The sequence below is a fragment of the Diceros bicornis genome, chromosome X, assembly GCF_020826845.1.
Source record: "Diceros bicornis minor isolate mBicDic1 chromosome X, mDicBic1.mat.cur, whole genome shotgun sequence".
Lineage (NCBI taxonomy): Eukaryota > Metazoa > Chordata > Mammalia > Perissodactyla > Rhinocerotidae > Diceros > Diceros bicornis.
The window spans coordinates 109,137,556-109,160,168 of NC_080781.1; the positions used below are offsets into that span (position 1 = coordinate 109,137,556).

Genomic DNA, 22,613 nt, shown 5'->3' on the forward strand with positions numbered 1-22,613 from the left:
AGCGGTGCGTCGGTGCGCGCCCGGGATCCGAACCCGGGCCGCCAGCAGCGGAGTGCGCGCACTTAACCGCTAAGCCACGGGGCCGGCCCCATCCTGCCTTCTATTTATACACGTTGGATACGGATCTCTTTGATAAATTGTGGTATATTATTCATATGGAATATTCTACAGCAGTGGATATGAATGAATTAGTTATACATAATAACACGGGTGAATTTCAGCAACATAGTGTTGAGTGGGAGGAAAAAAACAAGTCATAGGAAAATATATGCAATAAGATTCATTTTATATTAAGTTCAAAAGCATGCAAAATTAGAGAATACATTGTTTAGAGATACAAGCATAGTAAAACTATAAAGAACAACAAGGAAATGATAAACACGAAGTTTAGGGTGTCAGTCATCTCTGAAGGGGAAAGAATGTAATGGAAATGGAGAAGGATATACAAAAGACTTGAAAGCTAATAGTGATAATCTTCTTTTTCCTGAACTGAATGCTTAAGAAAGGTTATATCATAATTCTGTATTCCTTATATTTTATGGAAATCCTTTTATATTTACTTTAATAAAAACAACTTTTAAAAATAATACATGAATATGGTTAAAATTTGCTCAGTGTAAAAAGTAGATGGTTGAAAATGTAGCTTCCCTCCCATCCCTCATCCTCCACCTGCCAATCCCTATATCCAGAGACTGTGCTCTTTTTTTTTTTGAAGGAGATTGGCCCTGAGCTAACATCTGTTGCCAATCTTCCTCTTTTTCTTTTTTCTCCCCAAAGCCCCAGTACATAGTTGTGTATCATAGTTGTAAAGTTGTAGCTCTTCTATGTGGGACACCGCCTCAACATGGCTTGATGAGCGGTGAGTAGGTCCGCACCCAGGATCCAAACTGGTGAACCCTGGGCTGCCGAAGCGGAACACATGAACTTAACCGCTACGCCACTGGGCCGGCCTCAAGAGACCGTACTCTTTATACTTATAGGTTTTAAAAGCCACTTGGCTCTAAGATATTTTTAGGGTATAACAAATAGGTTTTGGGAATTTACTTTATCTCAGTAATTATAGATTGTCCTTAACTTGAATAAAATTAGATAGAAAAGGTACATATTTAGTAAATAAATATGAAGTTGGATATTGTTCTTTTTTACTTTTTATTTTGAAATAATTATAGATTCACAGGAAGTTGCAAAGACAGTACAGAGAAGTCCTGTGTAGCCTTCACCTATTTTCCCCAGTGGTTATATCTTAATTACAGTACAATGTCAAAACCAGGAGTTTGACATTGGTACAATGTGAATGTATAGTCCTATGTCAATTTATTACATGTGTATATTTGTGTATCCACCACCACAGTCAAGATGCAGGTCTATTTCATCACCACAAAGATCTCCTTTGGGCTACCCCTTTATAAAGTCACATCCACCACCTTGCCCACATCATCCCTAATCTCAGGCAGCCACTAATGTGTTTTTCATCTCTATAATTTTGTCATTTGAGAATGTCCTATAAATGGAATCATCTAGTGTGTGACCTTTTGAGATTGACTCAAAGGATTGAGATCCATCCAAGTTGTTGCATGTATTAATGGTTTGTTCCTTTTTATTGCTAAGTAGTATTCTATGGTATGGATATACTCAGACTATTAAGTGCATATTATGTGTAACAGCATATCTATTGATGTCTTAAGCAATCCAAAGAAAAGTTTGATATAGTCCCAATTTTTGATAATTTTACAATCTCACAGAAGAGACGTGTACGAAGGGATGATATACGAGGTATTGGTGTTTGTAGAATAGAATAGACCTTAAGTGCTACAAGGAATTTGGAGGAAGAAGGGGGAGATAGAACAACTGTGAGAGCACTTTTACCTGAAATAGAGAAAAATTTCAGGGAGGAGGTAGAACTTGTGCTGGGTTTTGAAAATTGGGAGAGATTTGCATAGGTAGATAGAGAAAAATTGGGAAAGCATTGTGTGTTAGGCAGTAGTATGAACTAATAATATGCAAAGGCGTGGAATTTGCTGGGAGCATTGAAAAACTGGTGTGACCTATGTAAACGTTTCAGTGATGGAATGTTGAACAAGTAAATTGGGGCCAGATTTTGATGAGCCTTGAATGTCAGATTAAGAACTATAGGCTTTAAAATTTTGAAGCAAGACATTTAAAAAGTCAGTTTTTTTGTATGTCTAATAGCTGTGCTCTCCAAGGTGTTTTGCTGGGGAATTAACAAAAGATAAGTGCTGGAAGGGTGGAAGAAAGTTTGGAAGAAAGAGACTAAGTGCAGAGAGAGTTGTTAAAAGGCAGTTAGATTGTCAAGACGTGAGACTCCGACACAGATAGTGTTCATGGGAATGGATGGATGGATATGACAACAGTTTAAGAGTTGTTTCCTGTGGGTTTTTTCTCTTCCATCAAAACGGGTGGAGTTCACATCTCTAAAACATTTTTTTAAATTTCATTTTAGTCATTGTTAATAGCTTCACCTTGCTCACTACTAAAATCTGGAAGTAACCAGAATTTTTAAATAACTAACATTTTTAGCTTAATGTTGTTTAGTAGATAATAATGAAGATTTCTCTGAGTGTAGATCGCTTTTGTACAAATGATTTGTGAAACCAAGTTATCTTTTGTTGGATGTACTTATTAAAATTAAAAAGCTCAAATCTCATAACAATACTGTGAGGAGGGTACAAGTAGCTCTCTTATCCAACACAGCTGGAGGGAAACAGTGGCATGAATTGCTAGAAATTGAACGATCTACCATACCTTTTAAGGAAGCATGTTTCTGAAGTTGTGATAGGTAGGGGTTAGAGAAATGGCCTTGATGGTAGGAAGCTGGATTTAGTAACTGCTGTGCTTTAGTAATAGGGCAGTCCGTCTCCAGAAGGAGATAATAAATGAAGACTATCGCATGTCTAGCTAGGTTGGTGTTGGTTGTCTGCAGGCACATGCTTAGCTTTCATTGCTATCCCCAAACCCTGATTGAGGCACTAGGGGAAGGACCTGGACTTTAGACCACACTGGGACAGAATCATAGGTTAAGACATATACTAATCATAGACATAATCATATGCTAAGTCAGGTTTTACTAAGAAATCTTCCAGTTAACTTCTCTAGAGGTCAGATCTTCTGGTAGGTGCCATATCACTCCTTTAAACTTGTGACTTAACAGCAGTTTACCTTACAGGAGTGGGTATCTTTGAAAAGTTCAAAGTCCAAGAGAGTTTTGTTAAAGCCAAATAAAATAGAAGTCTGATCACTGCTTGGCAGTTTGGGTCAGTGTAAGAATGTTAATCTGTGATCTTTGTAAGTACATAATTAAAACAACTTAAATTGAGGTACAGGAATTGTCAGTGTGTATTTTTGCTTAGGTCAACTTAGGGAAAATATCCACAAAATTATGTCGTACAGTGCTTCTGATTTTCCTACTAATGAGCAATTATTGGAGGATAATTGGATAAAATATACTTAATTTGCAGGACAGTTGAAGGTGTTTCTCTAATATGCATCAACTGTTCTTAATGACCATCAGCTTTCAAGTATTCTCTCTCCCTCATCTTGTCAAGATTATCTTACTAATTGGTTTTGATTAGAGTTTTTTTTTTTTAGTTTAAAACAGGATTTGATTAAAGGATATATAAACTTAGGATATGTGTATTAACTGAAGAAAAGCCAGAGCATACATTATTCAACATTCAGCAAATGATTACTTTTGCCAGATACTGTTTTAAGTACTGGGTAAGTAATGGTAGACAGAACAAAGTCCTTGCTCTCATGGAGCTTACATTCTAGTGGGGTAAGGAAGAGGCAAAAAATAAGCAAGTAAACTAGGTCGTTTCAGATGGTGATAGTGCCATGAAGAAGAAGAAAATAGGATAATGTGATAGAAAGTTAAGGAGGTGAGGTTATTTTAAGGTGGTCAGAGAAGGCTTTTCTGACGTAATAACACTTGAGCTGTGACCCTAGGGATGGTAAGGAACCATCCAGTTGGCCAAAGTGTAATTGTGGGGTTGTGGAGGGAGAAGGAGGTGAGAAATGTAGAAGATGTCAAAGTTGTAGGCAGGGGCCATATCACATTAGGCCCTCATGAGTTGTGGTAGAGTTTGGATTTTACCTAACACTTAAAATTGTATGAAACAACTTTTCTGTAGAAGAATCTATATAAGATTGGTAACATTCCCCAAATGCTGGGGAGAATTCAATGAAACAACTTTTCAACTTGAAGATATTGGAAGTCCTACAGAAATTTCTCTAGCACGGGGCCGGCCCGGTGCTGTAGTGGTTAAGTTCGCACACTCTGCTTCAGCGGCCTGGGGTTCGGGGTTTCAGATCCCAGGCACAGACCTACGCACCACTCATCAAGCCATGCTGTTGTGGCATCAGACATACAAAAAAAATAGAGGAATATGGGCATCGATGTTAGCTCAGGGCTGATCTTCCTCACCAAAAAAAAAAAAAAAAGAAAGAAAGAAGGAAATTTCTCTAGCACATTAAATCTCTAGCATTATAGTAATCTCGGGAGTAATTTTATCATGGAGCCTATCATGATCATATCCTGATACTTGTATAAGTGCTACCTTAATACTTACATACACCCTTATGTGCCTTAGCTCACTTATCTGTCAAAAATGGTTATCGCGACCTTTTTCTACCAAGTTCTGTTAATGTGCACCAAGAATTATGAAAAGTTTTTTTCTCAGTATCGGTAGTAACGTTCAAATTGCTGTACTTTTATAAATGTAAAGACAACTTAAGATGGAGAAGAATATTGTGTTAAGATTTGCAAATGTATGATTGTTTTATTTTACCCCAATTTTTTTCCAGCAGAAATGCAGTATCCATTTCTACCTTCTCTAACCTCCCGAATATATATATATATGTACGTATGTGTATATGAATGTATACGTAGATATATATGTATTTTTGGTGGGTTTAATTTTTTGCATCTGTTACTGTTTGGGGGACTTCATTTAACTTCTGATTAAGTCTTGATTCCTTTTATCTAAGGCATGTAGCGTTTTTAAGAAAACTATTTTCTGAATGTGGTTTTCTGTTATGTACTTTTATATTTATGCATATTTATGGAGCAATACTTTGGGAAAAATAACAATTCTCATTCAACACTTTGCTTAAATCCTTAATCTTTTTAAGCTACAAAGATACTTAGTAGTTCTTGTCTTCCTTTACAGTTTTTTAATGTTAAAAAGTTGGGCACATTTTGGGACCGGCCCGGTGGTGTAGTGGTTAAGTTCTCGTGCTCTGCTTCAGTGGCCTGGGGTTCGCAGGTTTGGATCCTGGGCACAGACCGATGCACCACTTACCAAGCCATGCTGTGGCGGCATCCCATATAAAGTAGAGGAAGATCGGCGCAGATGTTAGCCCAGGGCCAATCTTCCTCAGCAAAAAGAGGAGGATTGGCAACAGATGTTAGCACGGGGCTAATCTTCCTCAAAAAAAAAAAAAAAAGTTGGGCACATTTAAAGGAAAAATATCCTGTTTCAGTAGAAAAATAGAAAATCGCTGATTGGTAACCTTCTTATGCAAATCTCATTGTCCCAGTTGGCATAAAATCTCTGGACATTTATCAGTATAGAAATGTCTAAGCCCTCTATGGGCCATTGCTTTATTAATGCTATATTTTCTAATTCATACCTATTTTTAAACAGAGTTTTAAAGAAAAGATGTTGTTTGATCTCTGTTCTTTTCTTTTTAAAATAGGAAACAGGGAACACTGCATACAAACTTGGAAGTGAGTCCCCTGTACAAGAATTGAAACAAGATGTGTCTAAAAAGGTTGGTAAAATATAATGTCAATATTAGTTTAGCAGATGTCATATTTATATGGTATATTTAAAGTGGAAAATTTTCTATATTCTTTTAGTGTAGTGCTTTGTATGTGGTAGATGTTCAGTAAATGTTCCTTGAATCTGTTAAATTTGTGTTTGAAGATAACCTCAGGCTTTTTAGAAGTCATTTCATTATCAAACTAATCGGTAATTTATCCAATGTTTTATAATGTTTTATAATGTGTTTATAATGTGTTTTTATTTTTTATGCTTGTATTTTTATTAGAATAAGCTGTAGCTACTCTTGAGGGTACTACCAAGAGTTAAAGGTATTGAAAAGCTCAGTGCAGCAAATTCTGATGTCTTTAGGAGTTAGAGGTTACAATAAGTCATTATTGTAATAGTGCCTTTGATACCTTTTAAAGAATTGATTCTATGAAGGTTCAGAGTTTTGTTTACTAGAAGAGACTGAGCACAAGATAAAAATTTTGACAATAGACGGGGGGCCGGCCCCGTGGCTTAGTGGTTAAGTGTGCGCGCTCCGCTGCTGGCGGCCCGGGTTCGGATCCCGGGCGCGCACCGACACACCGCTTCTCCGGCCTCTCGCGTCCCACATACAGCAACTAGAAGGATGTGCCGCTATGACATACAACTATCTGCTGGGGCTTTGGGGGGAAAAATAAATAAATGAATAAAATTATTAAAAAAAAAATTTTGACAATAGATAGTTTACAGTATCAGGATAAAACCCAAGGAGAAAAGATGGTGTGTGTTCATTCATTTATACTAGTTTTCAGTGCGGTCTGTGCCCCAGGCACTGTTCTAGCTAGTAGATTTCCAGAGACCAACAAGATGACACATTCTCTACCCTGGAGTTTCTCAGCAGCGACACTTTGGGCTGGGTAATTCTTTGTTGTGGAGGGAAGTGGGGAGACTGCTCTGTGCATTGTAGGATGTTTACCAGCATCCCTGGCTTCTCCCACTAGATGTCAGTAGATTCCCCCCACCCCTACCCCATTGTGACAACTGAAAATGTCTGCAGACATCACCAAATGTCTGGGGAGGGGTGCTGGGCAAAGTCGCCCCCTGTGGAGATCCGTTATTTTACCCTTACGGAATTTAGAAATATAATGAACTACATGTTTTAATATTGATTATACTTTTTCCTTTAAAAGGAAAAATTTCATTTTTGGAAGAAATGGGATTGTGTATCAGCATAAATAAGATAACAAGAGTGGTACCATTTTTTTTTACATCAGAAATTGCCCACAATTCTACATTTAACAAATAGCTGTCTTGATTTTTCAGCATTCCCTTCTGGTTCTGACTCATTTGCTTTTTTTTTTTTTTTTTTTTTTATACCTACTTGTAGTATAGATGGAATTTTATATTCTACCTTTTCCTCTTAGCGTTTTTAGGTTTTCATATTTCTACATGATTTCATTACTCAGTTTTCACTTTATGTATCAGTTTCCATCAAGCAAATGTATTTCAATGTATCTAGCCATTTTTATTATTGAAAACTTGAAGTGTTTCTATTTTTTCCACTAGAGCTTTTCTTTCCCTTTTTAAGAATTTTTTCTTAGGATAAATTACAAATGGGTAACTATCTATGGTTAGTAGCAAAAAAAAGGTGACTTTTAAGGAGAGAATAGAAGGTGAAAAAATAGTGAGTAAACACTATGGGACAGTAGAGTGATTCATAAGACTCTAGGTATCACTTTTTAAGTTCTAGCCTTTTCAGTTGAATTAAGTATCACACATTAATGATAAAGGCTATGGGGATATATCCTTGACCAGAATACAATCCCTGTTCCCAGTAGCTTACATTTTAGTAGAGGAGATTGGATAAACACAAAACTAAATGTAATAAGTGTTCAAATAAACTTACAAGCTATTGTAAGAACAGAGGGGGAGACTACTTCCTGCTTCGTGGGAGGAATGGGGAAGAGTTCATGAAGGAAGTAGCATCTGAGCTGGTTCTTGATGAATAGATAAGATTGGGGCAGGCAGAGATGGGAGAGGAAAGACATAACCAAAGGCAAGGAGAGGAGGAATGTGCAGAATGCTTGAGGATGAGTCTAGAGGCCAAAGTTAGGGCCAGGTTCTGGGAATGTCTCTTATGTCATGCTAAAACATCTGGTTTTTATTTCATGGTCACTGGGAAAGCAGTGAGTTTTTTGAAGCAGGGAGGTGATGTGAAGCAAGTAGTTGCTTTAGCATGATCATCTCTGTGTTGGTCTTGATTCTCTCACTGTTCTTCTCTTGGTCTTTCCTGTTTGCTACCGCTGAAACTCAGAAAAAAATAGAGGGCTAGGCACTGTAAATAGGTGCTATCGAGGCATATCAAGAGGTAGAAAACATGGGTCTTGTTTCCCAGGAACTAATTATCTGGTGTGGAGAAATTATTTATACAGAGCTAGCCCATATACTACCTTGTATTTATATTATAGTTCATACTATAATGGACAGTAAGAATGACAGGAGTTCAGAGAAGGGAGAGATTATTCTCAGATAAGGGATTAGGGAAGACATGATTTTCGACCTCATTTAAGCCCTCTTATGGTGTAGGCCTTTCCAATATGCATAGTGATGATTTCAAACCTTTACATTCATCTCCTGTTCACTAAGCCCACTTGCATCCCGCTCACTTTCAGCAGATAACCTTGTTTCCTACTGCATGTGGGCATTAGAGGCTAAGAAGGCTGAATTCACTCCTTTCCATCATCTCTCACTTCCTTTACCTGCAAACTTGTTTTTATCTTTTATCTTGTTTTCGTGTCATTGCTGAGAGTTTAGTATTCTTTTTTTTTTCCTGTCCAAAGTGGCATGGTATAATATAAAGAACACCAGATTTTTGAGAAAAACCTGGATTTCAGTTTTGACTTTGTAGTTTACTAGCTGTAGGACCTTGGGCAAAATTCTTAATGTCTTTACCTCAGATTCCTCTTTTTGTAGAAGAATGAGAATCTAGCTACCTCACAAGGCCTGTGTGATGATTAAATAGAAAATGTGTGTACTGGGTCTAATACACAGTAGACCCTTTTTCCTTTCTTCTCTAGAACTTTATCTTCCTTTCCATTGGCTCCTTTCCCTCAACTTATAAAAATCCTGGATCACTTTCTTGCAGCCTCTTCCATTTATAGCCAAACTTTTTGAGTATGTAGACTGTGCTGGCTGTCTATGTCTTTACCTCTCATTCATTCTTAAACCCACTGTAATCTGGCTTCTGTTATCACTAAGGTACTCAGTGCCCAGTAACCACCTAACTGACAAATTAAGTGGAGTCTAGTTAATATTTCTCTGGTAGGGCTGGCCCCGTGGCTTAGCGGTTAAGTGCGCGTGCTCCGCTACTGGCGGCCCGGGGTTCAGATCTTGGGCGCGCACCGACGTACCGCTTCTCCAGCCATGCTGAGGCCGCGTCCCACATACAGCAACTAGAAGGATGTGCAACTATAACATACAAATATCTACTGGGGCTTTGGGGAGAAAAAAAAAAAAGGAGGAGGACTGGCAATAGATGTTAGCTCAGAGCCAGTCTTCCTCAGCAAAAAGAGGAGGATTAGCATGGATGTTAGCTCAGGGCTGATCTTCCTCACACACACACAGAAAAATATTTCTCTGGTAAAAGTGAAGTAAGTTTAGGATAAAAATTTGAAGCTTGAGAAAAATTAATATATGGAATATGCTGGGAAGTGAGGAATGAATATTATTGAACAGCAGTATTATCCAGTTCAAGTTAGCATGAATTGGTGGTAAGCCAGATCAGGATGGTTCTGTGACACATTCTGTTAACTTTCTAGAGCAAAGGAATTGAAGAAGCAGAATGGTTGGGCATGGTGGAAAGATAAGTGGGGTGGGAGATTTAATGTGTTAATAATGACAAGACTGGGTAGAAAATATATTTTCTTCTAAATGTTGGTAGAAGACATAGAAAACCGGTCCGTATTTTTCAGCTACAGATAAGAAATAAAAGGGAAAAAAAGCAAGGTGAGCTGGGTGTTTGAACTCTTCCCGTGGTCCTGACATCTATCTCAATAGTGGAGTGTTAGACATAGTCTGTTTAAGAATGTTAATCTCCCTACATCTGCCGGCTTTTCCTGTCATAGGCTTGAGTTCAGAGCTAAACAACTTGAATTCTTGTACTAGGTGGTTTTGATTTTCATGGTTTTGTTTATGAGACTCAAACCAGCAGGCTGTTACTGCAGCTAACTTGGCATAAATATGTAAGTGAACTATGACAAGAAGAGTCTGAATGTAAATTTAGATTTGAACTGTATTTTACAGGATTGATTGAAATTTTGTGATTCACTTACTTACACAGATTCCCTATTATAATGGTTAAGAGTGCAGATTCTGGAACGAAGCTCCCTGGATTTATGCCAGCTTCATCACTTACTAGCTTTGTGACCTTGGACAAATCACTTGATCCCTCTGTGCCTTAGTTCCCTCCTTCATATAATAGTAAGAGTGCTATCTCATAAGGTTGTTGAAAAGATTAAAATATGTAAAGTGTTAAGAACATTGTCTGGCACATAGCCAATCATTTATACAGTACTTACTGTTATTATGTTCTTGTAATTAGCTTTATTTTTAAAAAACTACTTTTTAACCTTTCATCAGATTATTGAAAGTATTATTGAGGAGAGTCAGAAAGTCCTACAGCTTGAAGATGACTCTTTGGATTCCAAAGGAAAGGGACACTCTGGTCAGGCCACTGCAAGTCCTATCATGGCAGGAACAGATCTTAGCAATATACCTGGACTGTTAGCCATAGATCAAGTACTACAGGAAGATTCCAAAAAGGCGGAGAGTCAGAATGTATTTGAAGAAACTGAATTAGAGTCAAAAAAATGTTTTCCTTCTGATGACACCAGTGAGAAACCAGTAGATGAAACCACTAAGGTAACTGAAATAAGTTCAGCTGAGCAGCTTAATGTTAATGTGCCTGAAACTGAAACAGAAGTATTGAACAAAGAAACCATGGAAGTCAAAGGAAGTGACATTCTAGAACCTGCGTCCTCAAACTCCTTACCTACTAAAGATTTTGCTGCTGTGGAAGAAGTGGCTCCTGCCAAACCCCCAAGACAGCTTACTCCAGAACCTGATATAGTGGCTAGTACAAAGAAGCCTGTTCCAGCACGCCCGCCTCCTCCAACTAATTTCCCACCTCCTAGACCCCCACCTCCATCTCGACCTGCTCCACCACCAAGAAAAAAGAAAAGCGAATTGGAGTTTGAGGCTCTTAAAACGCCTGATCTAGATGGCAAGTATTAATTGAGAAATAACTATTTTTGTGGGGAGATTTTGGAATTGAAAATGTTTAACTTTCTGATTTTGTTTCAGTTTATCCTATGTACAATCATGTTGATGACTGAATTATAAAAATTATTTTAGTAGGGGCCAGCCTGGTGGCATAGTGGTTAAGTTTGCATGCTCCACTCGTTCGGCGGCCTGGGGTTCATAGGTTCGGATCCCTAGTGTGGACCTACGTACCGCTTGTCAAGCCATGCTGTTGCGGCATCCCATATAAAGTAGAGGAAGATGGTCACGAATGTTAGCCCAGGGCCAATCTTCCTCAACAAAAAGAGGAGGATTGGCAACAGATGTTAGCTCAGGGCTAATCTTCCTCACACAAAAAAAATTGTTTTAGTAATAAAAAGTGAAAACGTTTACATTGCTGATAAGTTACATTACCATAATCGAACATTTCTGCTGACTTCAAACCTTCAAATCTGCTACCATTGGAAAACCAGCGTGGGGTGGTGAAAAGAACACAGGATTTGGAGACCTAAGATTTGAATTCAAGTCCTAGATCTCTTAATGTATAAGTTGTATAGCTTTGAGGAATTTAAATAACTTGTTTGGACACTGGTTTCCCCCTATATAAAACAAGAGTAATAGAACTACTTTCCTTACAGGATTGTTATAAGAATCAGACAAATAGGAGTTAAAGCACTTTTGAAGCTATGTATAAGAGCCTATGTAAGTATTAGTTATTACCATTATTATTACTATTGCAGTACCCAAAGAGAATATTACATCTGAAACTCTCCTAACTACGACCATGGCTTCAGAGAGTACAGTCAAGGATTCTCAGCCTTCTCTGGATTTGGCAAGTGCTACCAGTGGAGATAAAATAGTTACTGCCCAGGTTGGTGAATTTGTGTTATATTTGATATAGGCTGTATCAACTTTCTGCAACTGGCTGGTTTGTTGATTGTCAAATCTTCTTTCTTCTCCAAGCTGAATATTTTCTTGTTCCCAAAACCTGGCCTCCTAACATCCCTTGTCCAACTCTGCTACTAAGTAGCTGGGCGACTCTAGCAAGCTATTTAACATCTGAGTCTCAGATGCCCCATTGATAAAATAGGGGGAAAACCTTCCTTGAAGGTTTCTTACAAGGATGAAATGAGCTAAAGTATGCCTACTACGTGCCAAGTACCTGGCACGTAGTAGGCATTCAAAAAACGACAGATGCTGCTATTTGTAATATTATGGATATTAATAAACACCAACTACAATCTTCATTTACCTGACCTATAGTGGTCAAAATTGGGGACTTTTATTTTTTTATACTTTCCTTTTCCTAATCATGAAAAAAACTTCAAATGCTAGGCTATATATATCCATATATAAGGTAATAGATAGGACTTGATAATATGAATTTTTACCATAGCCACATTCTGGGACTCGAGGGTTACTTATGTGGTAGCTGTGGTTGGGGCAGGTTAGCAGACTGGGAGATAAGACACTATAGTCTTGTCATAGCCTTAGAGCAGAGGTTGGCAATGGCCTGTTTTTGCAGGGTCCCCAAGCTAAGAATGGTTTTTACATTTTTAAAGCGTTGTTAAAAAGAAGAAGAAGAAGAAAAAGAAGATGTGACAGACACTATATGTGAAGCAGAAAGCCTAAAATATTTTGCCATTTGGCTGTTTACAAAAAAAGTTTGCCAACTCCTGCCTTCGAGATATCCACACGTACAGCCCTGATTAATGGCAGTCTTAGGGCTAGCGTTCTCCTAGTAGAGAACTGCTTTTGGGCCAGGTTCAAACAGAACATTTATTTGCTTTCAAAACTGCTAAGACATTATTTCATGGGCAGCAATAGTTTTGATTCCTATGTTTTTCATCGTGCTGGGAATAATAAAGGACCGAAATGGAGTATTCCATTTAAATTTTCAGTAGCCTCCATTATCTGAATTACGAAATTCTTTAGAACTGTGTGTGGTGATGAATCATTGAATATTTATAGAAATCGACTCAATCTACTTTCTGTTTATAAAAACATAATTTCAGGAAAATGGAAAAGCGCCTGATGGGCAGACAATAGCAGGTGAAGTGATGGGCCCTCAGAGACCTAGATCCAACTCCGGGAGAGAGCTTACTGATGAGGTATAATTAGGTTTTGTTTTTGGTCTTAAAAACATAAAATATAAAAATCATAATGGGAAGATGGAAGAAGTTCTGGAGATGAATGATGGTGGATGATTGCATGGCAATGTGAATGTACTTATACTTAATGCCACTGAACTATACAATTAAAAATTGTTAAAATGGTAAGTTTTATATTATGTATATTTTACTATAAAAATCTTTTTAAGTTTATTGCTATTAGGCAAAAATAATCGTCATGTAGAAGAAAAAATGAAAATTGAAGATTGTCTTAGTTTTTGTTTTTTTAATGTGCTGGAGTTTGCAGCTCTGACTTAAACTTGCCCTTTCACACAATTATATGGTGGAATAAATGTTTTGAAAGCAAGACCTATATTTTACAGAAAGTAGGCTTAAAAAGAACTTGATATTTTAGATATATGTTTTCATACATATTAGATGATATACAGTATATACAAACTCAGTGCTTCTTACCATTAAAATTTAGTATACATCTATTGGCTAATTTATTCAGAATGAAATTTTGAAGCAAAATCTTAGTTTTCGTTGCTTTTAAACACATTTTAAAAAATTATTGTGCTTTGGAAAACAGATTGGCAGTTTCTCAAAATATTAATCATCGAGTTACCATGACCCAGCAATTCCATTCCTATGTATACACCAAAGAGAAATGAAAACATATGTCCACATAAAAAATGTACACAAGTGTTCATAATAGCCAAAGTGTGGAAACAACACAAACGTCCATCACTGATGAATGGATAAATAAAATGTGGTATATCCATCCAGGTGGACGGACTATTTTTCAGCAATTAAAAGGAATAAAGGTCTGATACATGCTGCAGTATGGATGAATCTTGAAAACATGGTGCTAAGTGAAAGAAGCCAATCACAAAAGACCACATACTGTATAATTTAATTTATATGAAATGTCCAGAATAGGCAAATCCATAGAAACAGAAAGTAGATTAGCGGTTGCCAGGGGCTGGGAGGAGAGGGGAAAGAGGTATGACAGCTAATGTGTATGGGGTTTCTTTTTGGGGTAGTGGAAATGTTCTAAACTTAGATAGTGGTGACAGTTGCACAACTCTATGAATGTACTCAAAACCATTGCATTTTGTGGTGTGTAAATTGTATCTCACTAAAAATGTTAAAAATTATTGTACACAGTACTGAATGTATCTAGAAAGTCCTTAGCTTAAATGTTTCAGAATTTTGTAGACTCAAAAAGATAATTAAATTATAGGTCCTCTTGGTGTTATTTTTTACCTCAGGAAATTTTAGCCAGTGTAATGATTAAGAACCTGGATACTGGAGAAGAAATACCTTTGAGTCTTGCGGAAGAGAAACTGCCGACAGGTATTAATCCTCTCACTCTACACATCATGAGAAGGACTAAGGAATATGTAAGGTATGACCTAATGTTATTTATCATTTGTAATATTTCAGAGTGATAAAGATTCCTCGGTTTATGAACTATGACAGTCCTTAATTTGGTTTCATTCAGTCTTGTTTTTTTTTTTTTTTACATTTGGAGTTAAAATAGAATTAGTTAACATATGTATTCTTAAACTTTGTTCTCTCTTAAGACTGTACAATTACTCGGGAAAAGTAATATGTGTCTTAAATCCCATAGTATTTTGTTTCTCTTCTTTTAAAATAATTTATATTATACTAGAGACAGTATTAAAACATATTGAGGCTGAAAAGCTATGTGGAATGAACACCTGGTCTTCTGAAATCTTGCTTGAAGAATCATAAATTTTATAAATAATTGTTTTGTCTTTGTAGGGTCAGAAAGTGGCTTTAGAATGAGGTGATGGACTTTACTGTGAGATGTATGTAGATCTAAGGAATAATTTCTGTGAAAGCAAAGCTTTTTAAAATTTAATACATGATGTGCCTGATGAGTGAAAAGGAAGATATTTACAAGTTAATTTGTCATTTCTGTGCAGCACGTTTTGCCCAGCAAAAAGCCTCGTTAGTAGTAGGTTTTTCATAAGTTCCTAAATTGCGTTCACTTACGTTTTGTACATTGCACCTTGCTTAAAGATTCTATTCTTTGATGTCTCACATCTTTAAATTCTCAGAGTCATCATTTAAATTAAATTTATATAAAGCATGTTAACATCATTTTTCTTCTTATTCTGATAAGCTAATTTATAGTAAGTATACATACAGATTTTTGAGAAGTGTGGGGGAAATGACTTCTTTTAGAGTGACTTCTTGTCCTTCTTGTAGTAATGATGCAGCGCAGTCAGATGATGAAGAGAAGTTACAATCTCAACCAACAGATACTGATGGTGGAAGGTTAAAACAGAAAACGTGAGTTACAGTATATCCCTTTTCTTCATTTCAAGTTTTTATCAAAAAAATATGAGAACTGCCATACTATTATATATTTTTTTTATTATTATTTTTTTGTGTGTGAGGAAGATCAGCCCTGAGCTAACATCCATGCCAATCCTCCTCTTTTTGAGGAGGAAGACCGGCTCTGAGCTAACATCTATTGCCAATCCTCCTCCTTTCTTTTTTTTTCCCCCCAAAGCCCCAGTAGATAGTTGTATGTCATAGTTGCACATTCTTCTAGTTGCCGTATGTGGGACGTGGCCTCAGCATGGCCGGAGAAGTGGTGCATCAGTGCATGCCCAGGATCCGAAACCGGGCCGCCAGTAGCGGAGCGCGCTCACTTAACCGTTAAGCCACGGGGCCGGCCCTGCCATACTATTTTAAATCTCTGCTCTATCCAGTTTATATGTCCGTCCACCACTCCCTGCCTCCAGCCGAGTTCATTGAGGCTGTGTTGGCCATTTTTATAGCATCTGACATATAGTAAATGGTCAATAAATTTTGCATCATGCCTGTATTATTTTTCTGATGGTAGGTACCAGAAGTGTTAGTAGAAGAACATGATTGTCCTCGAAGTTGCCTTTTCTCTTTCTCTTCATCTCTGCAAATTCTATTTGTCTTTCCAAACCCAACTACTTGAGATTCTTCCTGACTACTCCAGTTCACAGTAAATTGCTTCCTTTTCTCAATTTAAGTGACACCTATAGTCTATATAACTTACCTTTGCCCTTTATTTTATGTTATCTTAAGCTGTTTTCTGATTTTAAAAAACAAGATAAATAGATGTTAAACAGCTAAACTATATGTTGCAAAGGGATTGTGATCATGCCATCCTTCTGTTTCCCCTACAAACATCTAGCACAGTGGTGGGCATATAGATTTTGCTTGATTATGCACAAGTCACTTACTTGGCAATAATTCAGTCTAAGGCCCAAAGTGAATTTGCCACTGTGGTATGATCTTTTCCTAGTGTAGAAAGTGTATCAAAGAAAGCGGGGATAATTTCTAGAAAAGATGTACCTGTAATGCGGCCATATGATAACACCTCAGATATCTGGAGCTTGCCTGTCTAGCAGTGCCACTACCAGGAACCAGAGAATTAGGAATTATTCAGGAGACAGATAAACATCCAGGAGAGATGTCACTTAACTCCATGCATTAAAGCTCGTCATTTTTCTAAAAGAAAAGCTCTTCAGGTGTATTCAAAGCCATTATACTTACTTCTTACATAATTTTTAAGAAATCTGGTCGTCTGGTGTCAGAGCTCACAGCAAAATAGAAGCAGCAGTGACAACATGTAAGTCAGTACGTAAGAATGGCAGGTGATACTCTGCTTGTAAGAGAGGAATCAGAAAAATGATGAGGATTCATACATACCACAATATTCCGTATGGCAGTGCTTTCAACTTTTTCTGATGTCATGACACATGTAGACCACAGTAATATTTCCAGTGAATGCTGAGGTCAACTGATGAGTTGGCTGATGGCCAGAAGAGACTGGCCCAGGGTTCTGGCTTCCTTGGGCTCTGCCCTGTTGCCTTGAAGGCTGAGGGGGGAACTAATATTATGGCCCACCTACAATCCATTTGAAAAACCCTCTATGTATTAAAGAACAGTAAAGATGGTAACTGACCCTATTTATTAAGGAAAGCAACTTATCGAACATTAAGTGCCATTGAAGCGGGCACAAAAGTATGTATTTTACAAATATTCTCATCCAAAATGATTAAAATATCTGTTTTCTTTTTCTTAATTTTATTTATTTTTTTTCCCCCAAAGCCCAAAATATCTGTTTTCTTGCTGAAAGTAGTAAACCTATAGTTATACTGAAAATATAACTTGAGTTATAGATAGCAGAGACCTTATAGTAATTTTAAAAATGCTTTATCATCTGTGTTTTCTAATTATCAAAAGTAATACAAAAATGCATAAAATAGAAAATAAAAGTCTCTCATACTCTAACCCCTGGAAATAATCAGTGTTAATTCTTAGGTATATTCTCCATAGAATTTTATTTCTCACCGAAGTGGAATTATACTGTGCCTGTAGTTTGTCAACTTGCTTTTTTTTAAATATCTAATATTTAATGGACATCTTTTCATATCAGTACTAACAGTAATAGTAAATATATTGTAGCCTTTCTATCAGTCAGATATGGGAGTTAGATGCTGCAGATACAGTAGTTAAGAAGACAGTCATAGGGCCAGCCCTGGTGGCCTAGTGGTTAAGTTCGGCATGCTCTGCTTGGGCGGCCCGGGTTTAGTTTCTGGGCGCGGACCTACACTGTCTGTCACCCACTCGTCAGAGGCCATGCTATGGCAGCGGCTCTCATACAAAATAGAGGAAGATTGACACAGATGTTAGCTCAGGGCAAATCTTCCTCAGCAAAAAAAAAAAAAGAAGGTAGTCATAGTCTCTGCCTTCATAGAGCTTCTAGTTAAATAGGAGAAACAGACACTAAACATGTAATTACACAGGTAAATCTAACTACATTTGTGGTAATTACTATAAAAGAAATATATGGGGTGCTGTGAGGGTATATAACAGGAAAACCTGTTGTTCTCAAGAGTCAAGGAGGGCTTTTTTGAGAGAGCTGTTTGGTCCAAGACCTAAAAGATAAATAGAAATTAGCCAGAGGAGGAGTGTTCCAGGCAGAAATAACCTCATGTGCAAAGGCCCTGAGGTGACTAAGCTTGGTATATTTAAAGAGCTGAAGTTTGCCTCATTTATTTTATTGTACTCCATTTGTAAGGGTATGTCATCACATATTTATCCATTCTTTTGTTGATAAAAATTCAATTTATCTCTACTTTTTACCTATTCTAAACAATGCAGCAATGAACATCTTTGTATATATAGTTTAGCCACTTTTTCAAATATTATCCTTAGTATTATGAGCTCCCATGAATTGGTAAAAATTTCCCCCTGATTTGTAAATTTTGTTTTAGTTTTAAATATCATGTACCGTGCTTTGTATTTTAAAATCTTAATATATGAAATTTGAGACTTAGAAAATTAAAAAAGCAATAAATAAGATCTATTTATGAAGTTTGAGGTACATACTTGCATTACATTGTGTTTGGGAATACCTGCTGGGAAAGCTCAGCCTAACTGTATTGCATGCAAATACCCAAACTGAAAGAGAAGGGACAAGGGACCTAGTATTTTAATAAAATACCAAAGCATTTTATTTTCTAAGTAAATACCTCTTTACAGTGTCTTTTTATTGGTAAATGTGTTTTTGAGGATGACTCTCTACAGCAGTCTTCTCAAAGCATTTACTTGTTGCAGATTCATGGCCTCACCCTAGACCCTCTAGATCAGATGATCTGGGGATGGGGCCCAGGTATCTGCACTTTAAACGCTCCCTTCCCACCCCATTCCCGCCAGCTGATTATTAGTCACCATTGAAAACCAGTGCTCTAGAGTATATGATATTGTACATTGGGGGGAAGCGCGTGTATTTCCTTTATAGCCATATTGACTTGAATATATTTATTCCATAGAACAAGAGATTTAGAAACTCAAAAACCTACTATTTATGTAAAAAAGTTATTTCAAAATAATATACTTTACCAGTCACAGCTAATGAGATTATGAATTGTTGAACTTTTACAGTTAGTTAATTAATAAAAAATAATTTTGGTTTTTTGTACCTTTGGTAAGGACTCAATTAAAGAAGTTCCTGGGAAAATCAGTAAAGAGAGCAAAGCACCTTGCTGAGGAATATGGTGAACGTGCTGTGAATAAAGTTAAAAGTGTTAGAGACGAAGGTAAGTGAATAGAACATCTCAACTGAATATTTAATTGATTTGTAATCATCCAAATTTAGCCTGTAGTTTATAAGAAGCATTCTGTTTCATTGAAAGTAATAAACTTTTTTATAGCTAATTTCTTAGTATTTCCATAAAGGCTGTTACTCTCACTATCACTTAATTTTATGAGCAGGAAGAAAACGAATATATGCATCTTAAACATGAATTTGTACATACTTTGTCACTGGGGGGACCTGGAAGGGTTGAGTTTTTAATAATCAGTTGTAGATTAGTTTTGTAAGGCTTTTAGTTTTTATAAATATTTTCAAAATTAGGTAAATTTTGTAAATTTGCATAGATCTTAGCTTCCTATGCCTCTGTCATAATTGTACTTGTTTGTTTTATTTAATAAACCCTTATATAGTACTTATTCTTTGTCACACACTGTTCTAAGCACTTTCACCTGTATTAACTCATTTAATCCTCATAAAAACCCTCTGAGATAGGTACCATTATTATCCCCATTTTATTTTATTATTATTGTTGTTTTTAAAGAACAACATACTTATCTTTTTTTATTATTTTATTTATTTATTTTTTTCCCCCAAAACCCCAGTAGATAGTTGTATGTCATAGCTGCACATCCTTCTAGTTGCTGTATGTGGGACGCGGCCTCAGCATGGCCAGAGAAGCGATGTGTCGGTGCATGCCCGGGATGCAAACCCGGGCCGCCAGCAGCGGAGCATGCACACTTAACCACTAAGCCATGGGGCCGGCCCTATCCCCATTTTATAGATGAAAAAACTGAGGCACCGAAAGGTCAAGTACCTTTGCCTATGGTCACACAGATAATAAATGACAGAGCTGGATTTGGACTCAGGCAGTCTGGCACCAGACTCCATACTCTTAACCAATATGCTATTTAGTAATAGATTTTGCTTTTCCATTTAATGAATTTTCTTGGTAAGCAGTGGATATGAAAATATGATAGCTATATCTACATTAGCTAGTGATGATTTCTGTTGCTTTTCTATTCAGTGTTCCATACTGATCAAGATGATCCTTCGTCAAGTGATGATGAAGGAATGCCATACACGAGACCAGTTAAATTTAAAGCAGCACATGGTTTCAAAGGACCTTATGATTTTGATCAGATCAAAGTGGTGCAAGATCTTAGCGGTGAACATATGGTAAGCAACCTTTTTATTTTTCAGGATTGATTTTTTTTTCCGTTGAGGGAAATACTTGGGCTTCTGTAAAGCTGATCTCTTCTTATGTGACGTAATTTTGCTAGCCTGACTCAAGAAGAGTGAATTGATATTAATATGATTTAATGACTAGGTAATAAAGAGTCTATCTGAATTATTGTTCAAGAAGTGAGTTATTGAATAAGTAAACACCAGGCCTATATTATTAAGAAAGCTATGGAAAGGTACCAGACTTTAAAGCAGTTAAATTAGTGGGTAGTCTATCACTTTGAAAATTGTTTAAACTATTCCCTGCTATATTTTAAATAATTTACACAAATATTTTAGAAGCTCAATATATTTTGTAAGGTGATTGCTAAAACAAGGAGAGAGGTAGAGGTACAAGTTCTCTATCACAGTTAAAATGTATCAAAGTAGATAAAGTGCACAAATTATATTGCAATTACTCCCTAAAAATGCTAGAAACACAGAGAAGGCAGTAATAAACTCAGATTTGGATAAATGATGCTGTGGGTCCTTGATCAGGGAATCTATTTATCTGTTTAGATTTTAAATCTAAAAATTGGCTTAACTGGAAGGAAGCAACCATAAACATATCAGATTGGCAGCCAGATTGGAATTTAAACTTTGGTGCTTATAATCTACACATAAAATACTTGAGTTGGTTATAATAACTTCCTTAAGGAATCTGATGAATTTCCTTGTACTGTATTGAAAATCTTTCATTATTTCCAGTTTTAAGTAAAATCTCATTGTAGTAGACTCCAAATGGTAGGCTCCAAATGACAAATTTCTTAATATACTTGAATTTTGTAGAAATGAATTTTATTCCAGTAAATGAGCTGTTGCCTCTAATTTAGATAATCTTTTTGATCTGTGTAGATGTGAGTTATAATAGTAGTTATAACAGTATTTGTTGTAATAGGATTTGGTCTTTCCAATTTAAGGGTTCACGACCTGTAATCCCTCCAACACGTGGCGCGTGCATGCGTGCACGTGCACACACACACACACACACACACAGCACCACTGTTTTCAGTATCTATCTGGGAATTCTAGCCACGTACTGTGAAACCTTGTTTCTGGGGAGAAAAACAGGATGAGACCATACCATTCCAAGACTTCTAAATGCCCAGTGCTGTGAGGGTCAGTGCTGAGGTGGGCCTTATTCTTCCCTCAGCCCTGGTCAGCAGTTGTTAGTGCTGTGCTGACGACTCTGCCTCCTCCTGTCCCATTCCCCGTTATGTTCAGCTAGGAGACTGAGATCTCAAACTAGGATTTGTACTTTTACAGTGGAGATTTCTGGCCACCTCAGAACTCTCCGTTTCCATTAATATGTGGACAAGGTTTGGAGTCTTGAAGTTGTTAGTTTAGATTACGGCAAACTGCAACTATCTTATCCTGCCTTTCTTCTAAAAGTCCCTCTTTGTGGTATTGTAGCACCATTGGACTGTTGGCCTTAAGTGGTGATAGTAATGTGAGCATTATCTTAGTATGTATAATTTGACATAATTTTTTACTTTGGCTTAAAAATAATGTCTCAATTTTAAAGTAATAACTTTGAATCTTCCTTTGTTTTCATAGGGAGCTGTTTGGACCATGAAATTTTCTCACTGTGGCCGATTACTTGCCTCAGCTGGACAAGACAATGTAGTGAGAATATGGGCTTTAAAAAATGCTTTCGACTATTTCAACAATATGCGAATGAAGTACAATACTGAAGGTATTTTTTTACTTATTTGTGGGCTTTAAAAATCTGGAGACATCTAGTATTTTTACATTTTAGGTATAATAATGCCCTCTTATCTGCCAATCATTTACAGCAACCACTACTTTCCATAGTAGCCACAAACCTAAAAGTAAGATAGAAGTCAGCAGCAAAAAGCATTTAAACCCAGTGAAACAAGCTACCACAAAGCTTTTGCCTTAATCCCTTTTCAGGTGTAGTGCAGAGGCCCTGTATACCTATATACTTGAGTAGCCCTGTGGGTATTGCTTGCATTATGTTATAATACATAATTAAAGGTGATAATGAGTTGACAAAAGGTTAAACCGTGTTACTATACATTTCTTTTTATTGCCCTGCCTGGAGCAGAAAGACTATTTTCAGTGGTCCTTGAGTCT

The 22,613-nt window shown here is 36.9% G+C and overlaps 1 protein-coding gene across 1 annotated transcript in view; it reads left to right on the top strand.

The window, feature by feature from the left end:
* Positions 1–22,613, top strand: part of WDR44 (WD repeat domain 44) — a 73,943-nt gene that overhangs the window by 25,961 nt on the left and 25,369 nt on the right. The window contains exons 3-11 of the mRNA XM_058536578.1: positions 5,716–5,790; positions 10,407–11,049; positions 11,807–11,937; positions 13,082–13,177; positions 14,452–14,588; positions 15,419–15,502; positions 19,193–19,299; positions 20,320–20,471; positions 22,074–22,212. Of these exons, the coding sequence (XP_058392561.1) occupies positions 5,716–5,790; positions 10,407–11,049; positions 11,807–11,937; positions 13,082–13,177; positions 14,452–14,588; positions 15,419–15,502; positions 19,193–19,299; positions 20,320–20,471; positions 22,074–22,212 (1,564 nt within the window). The remainder of the gene's footprint in view (positions 1–5,715; positions 5,791–10,406; positions 11,050–11,806; positions 11,938–13,081; positions 13,178–14,451; positions 14,589–15,418; positions 15,503–19,192; positions 19,300–20,319; positions 20,472–22,073; positions 22,213–22,613) is intronic.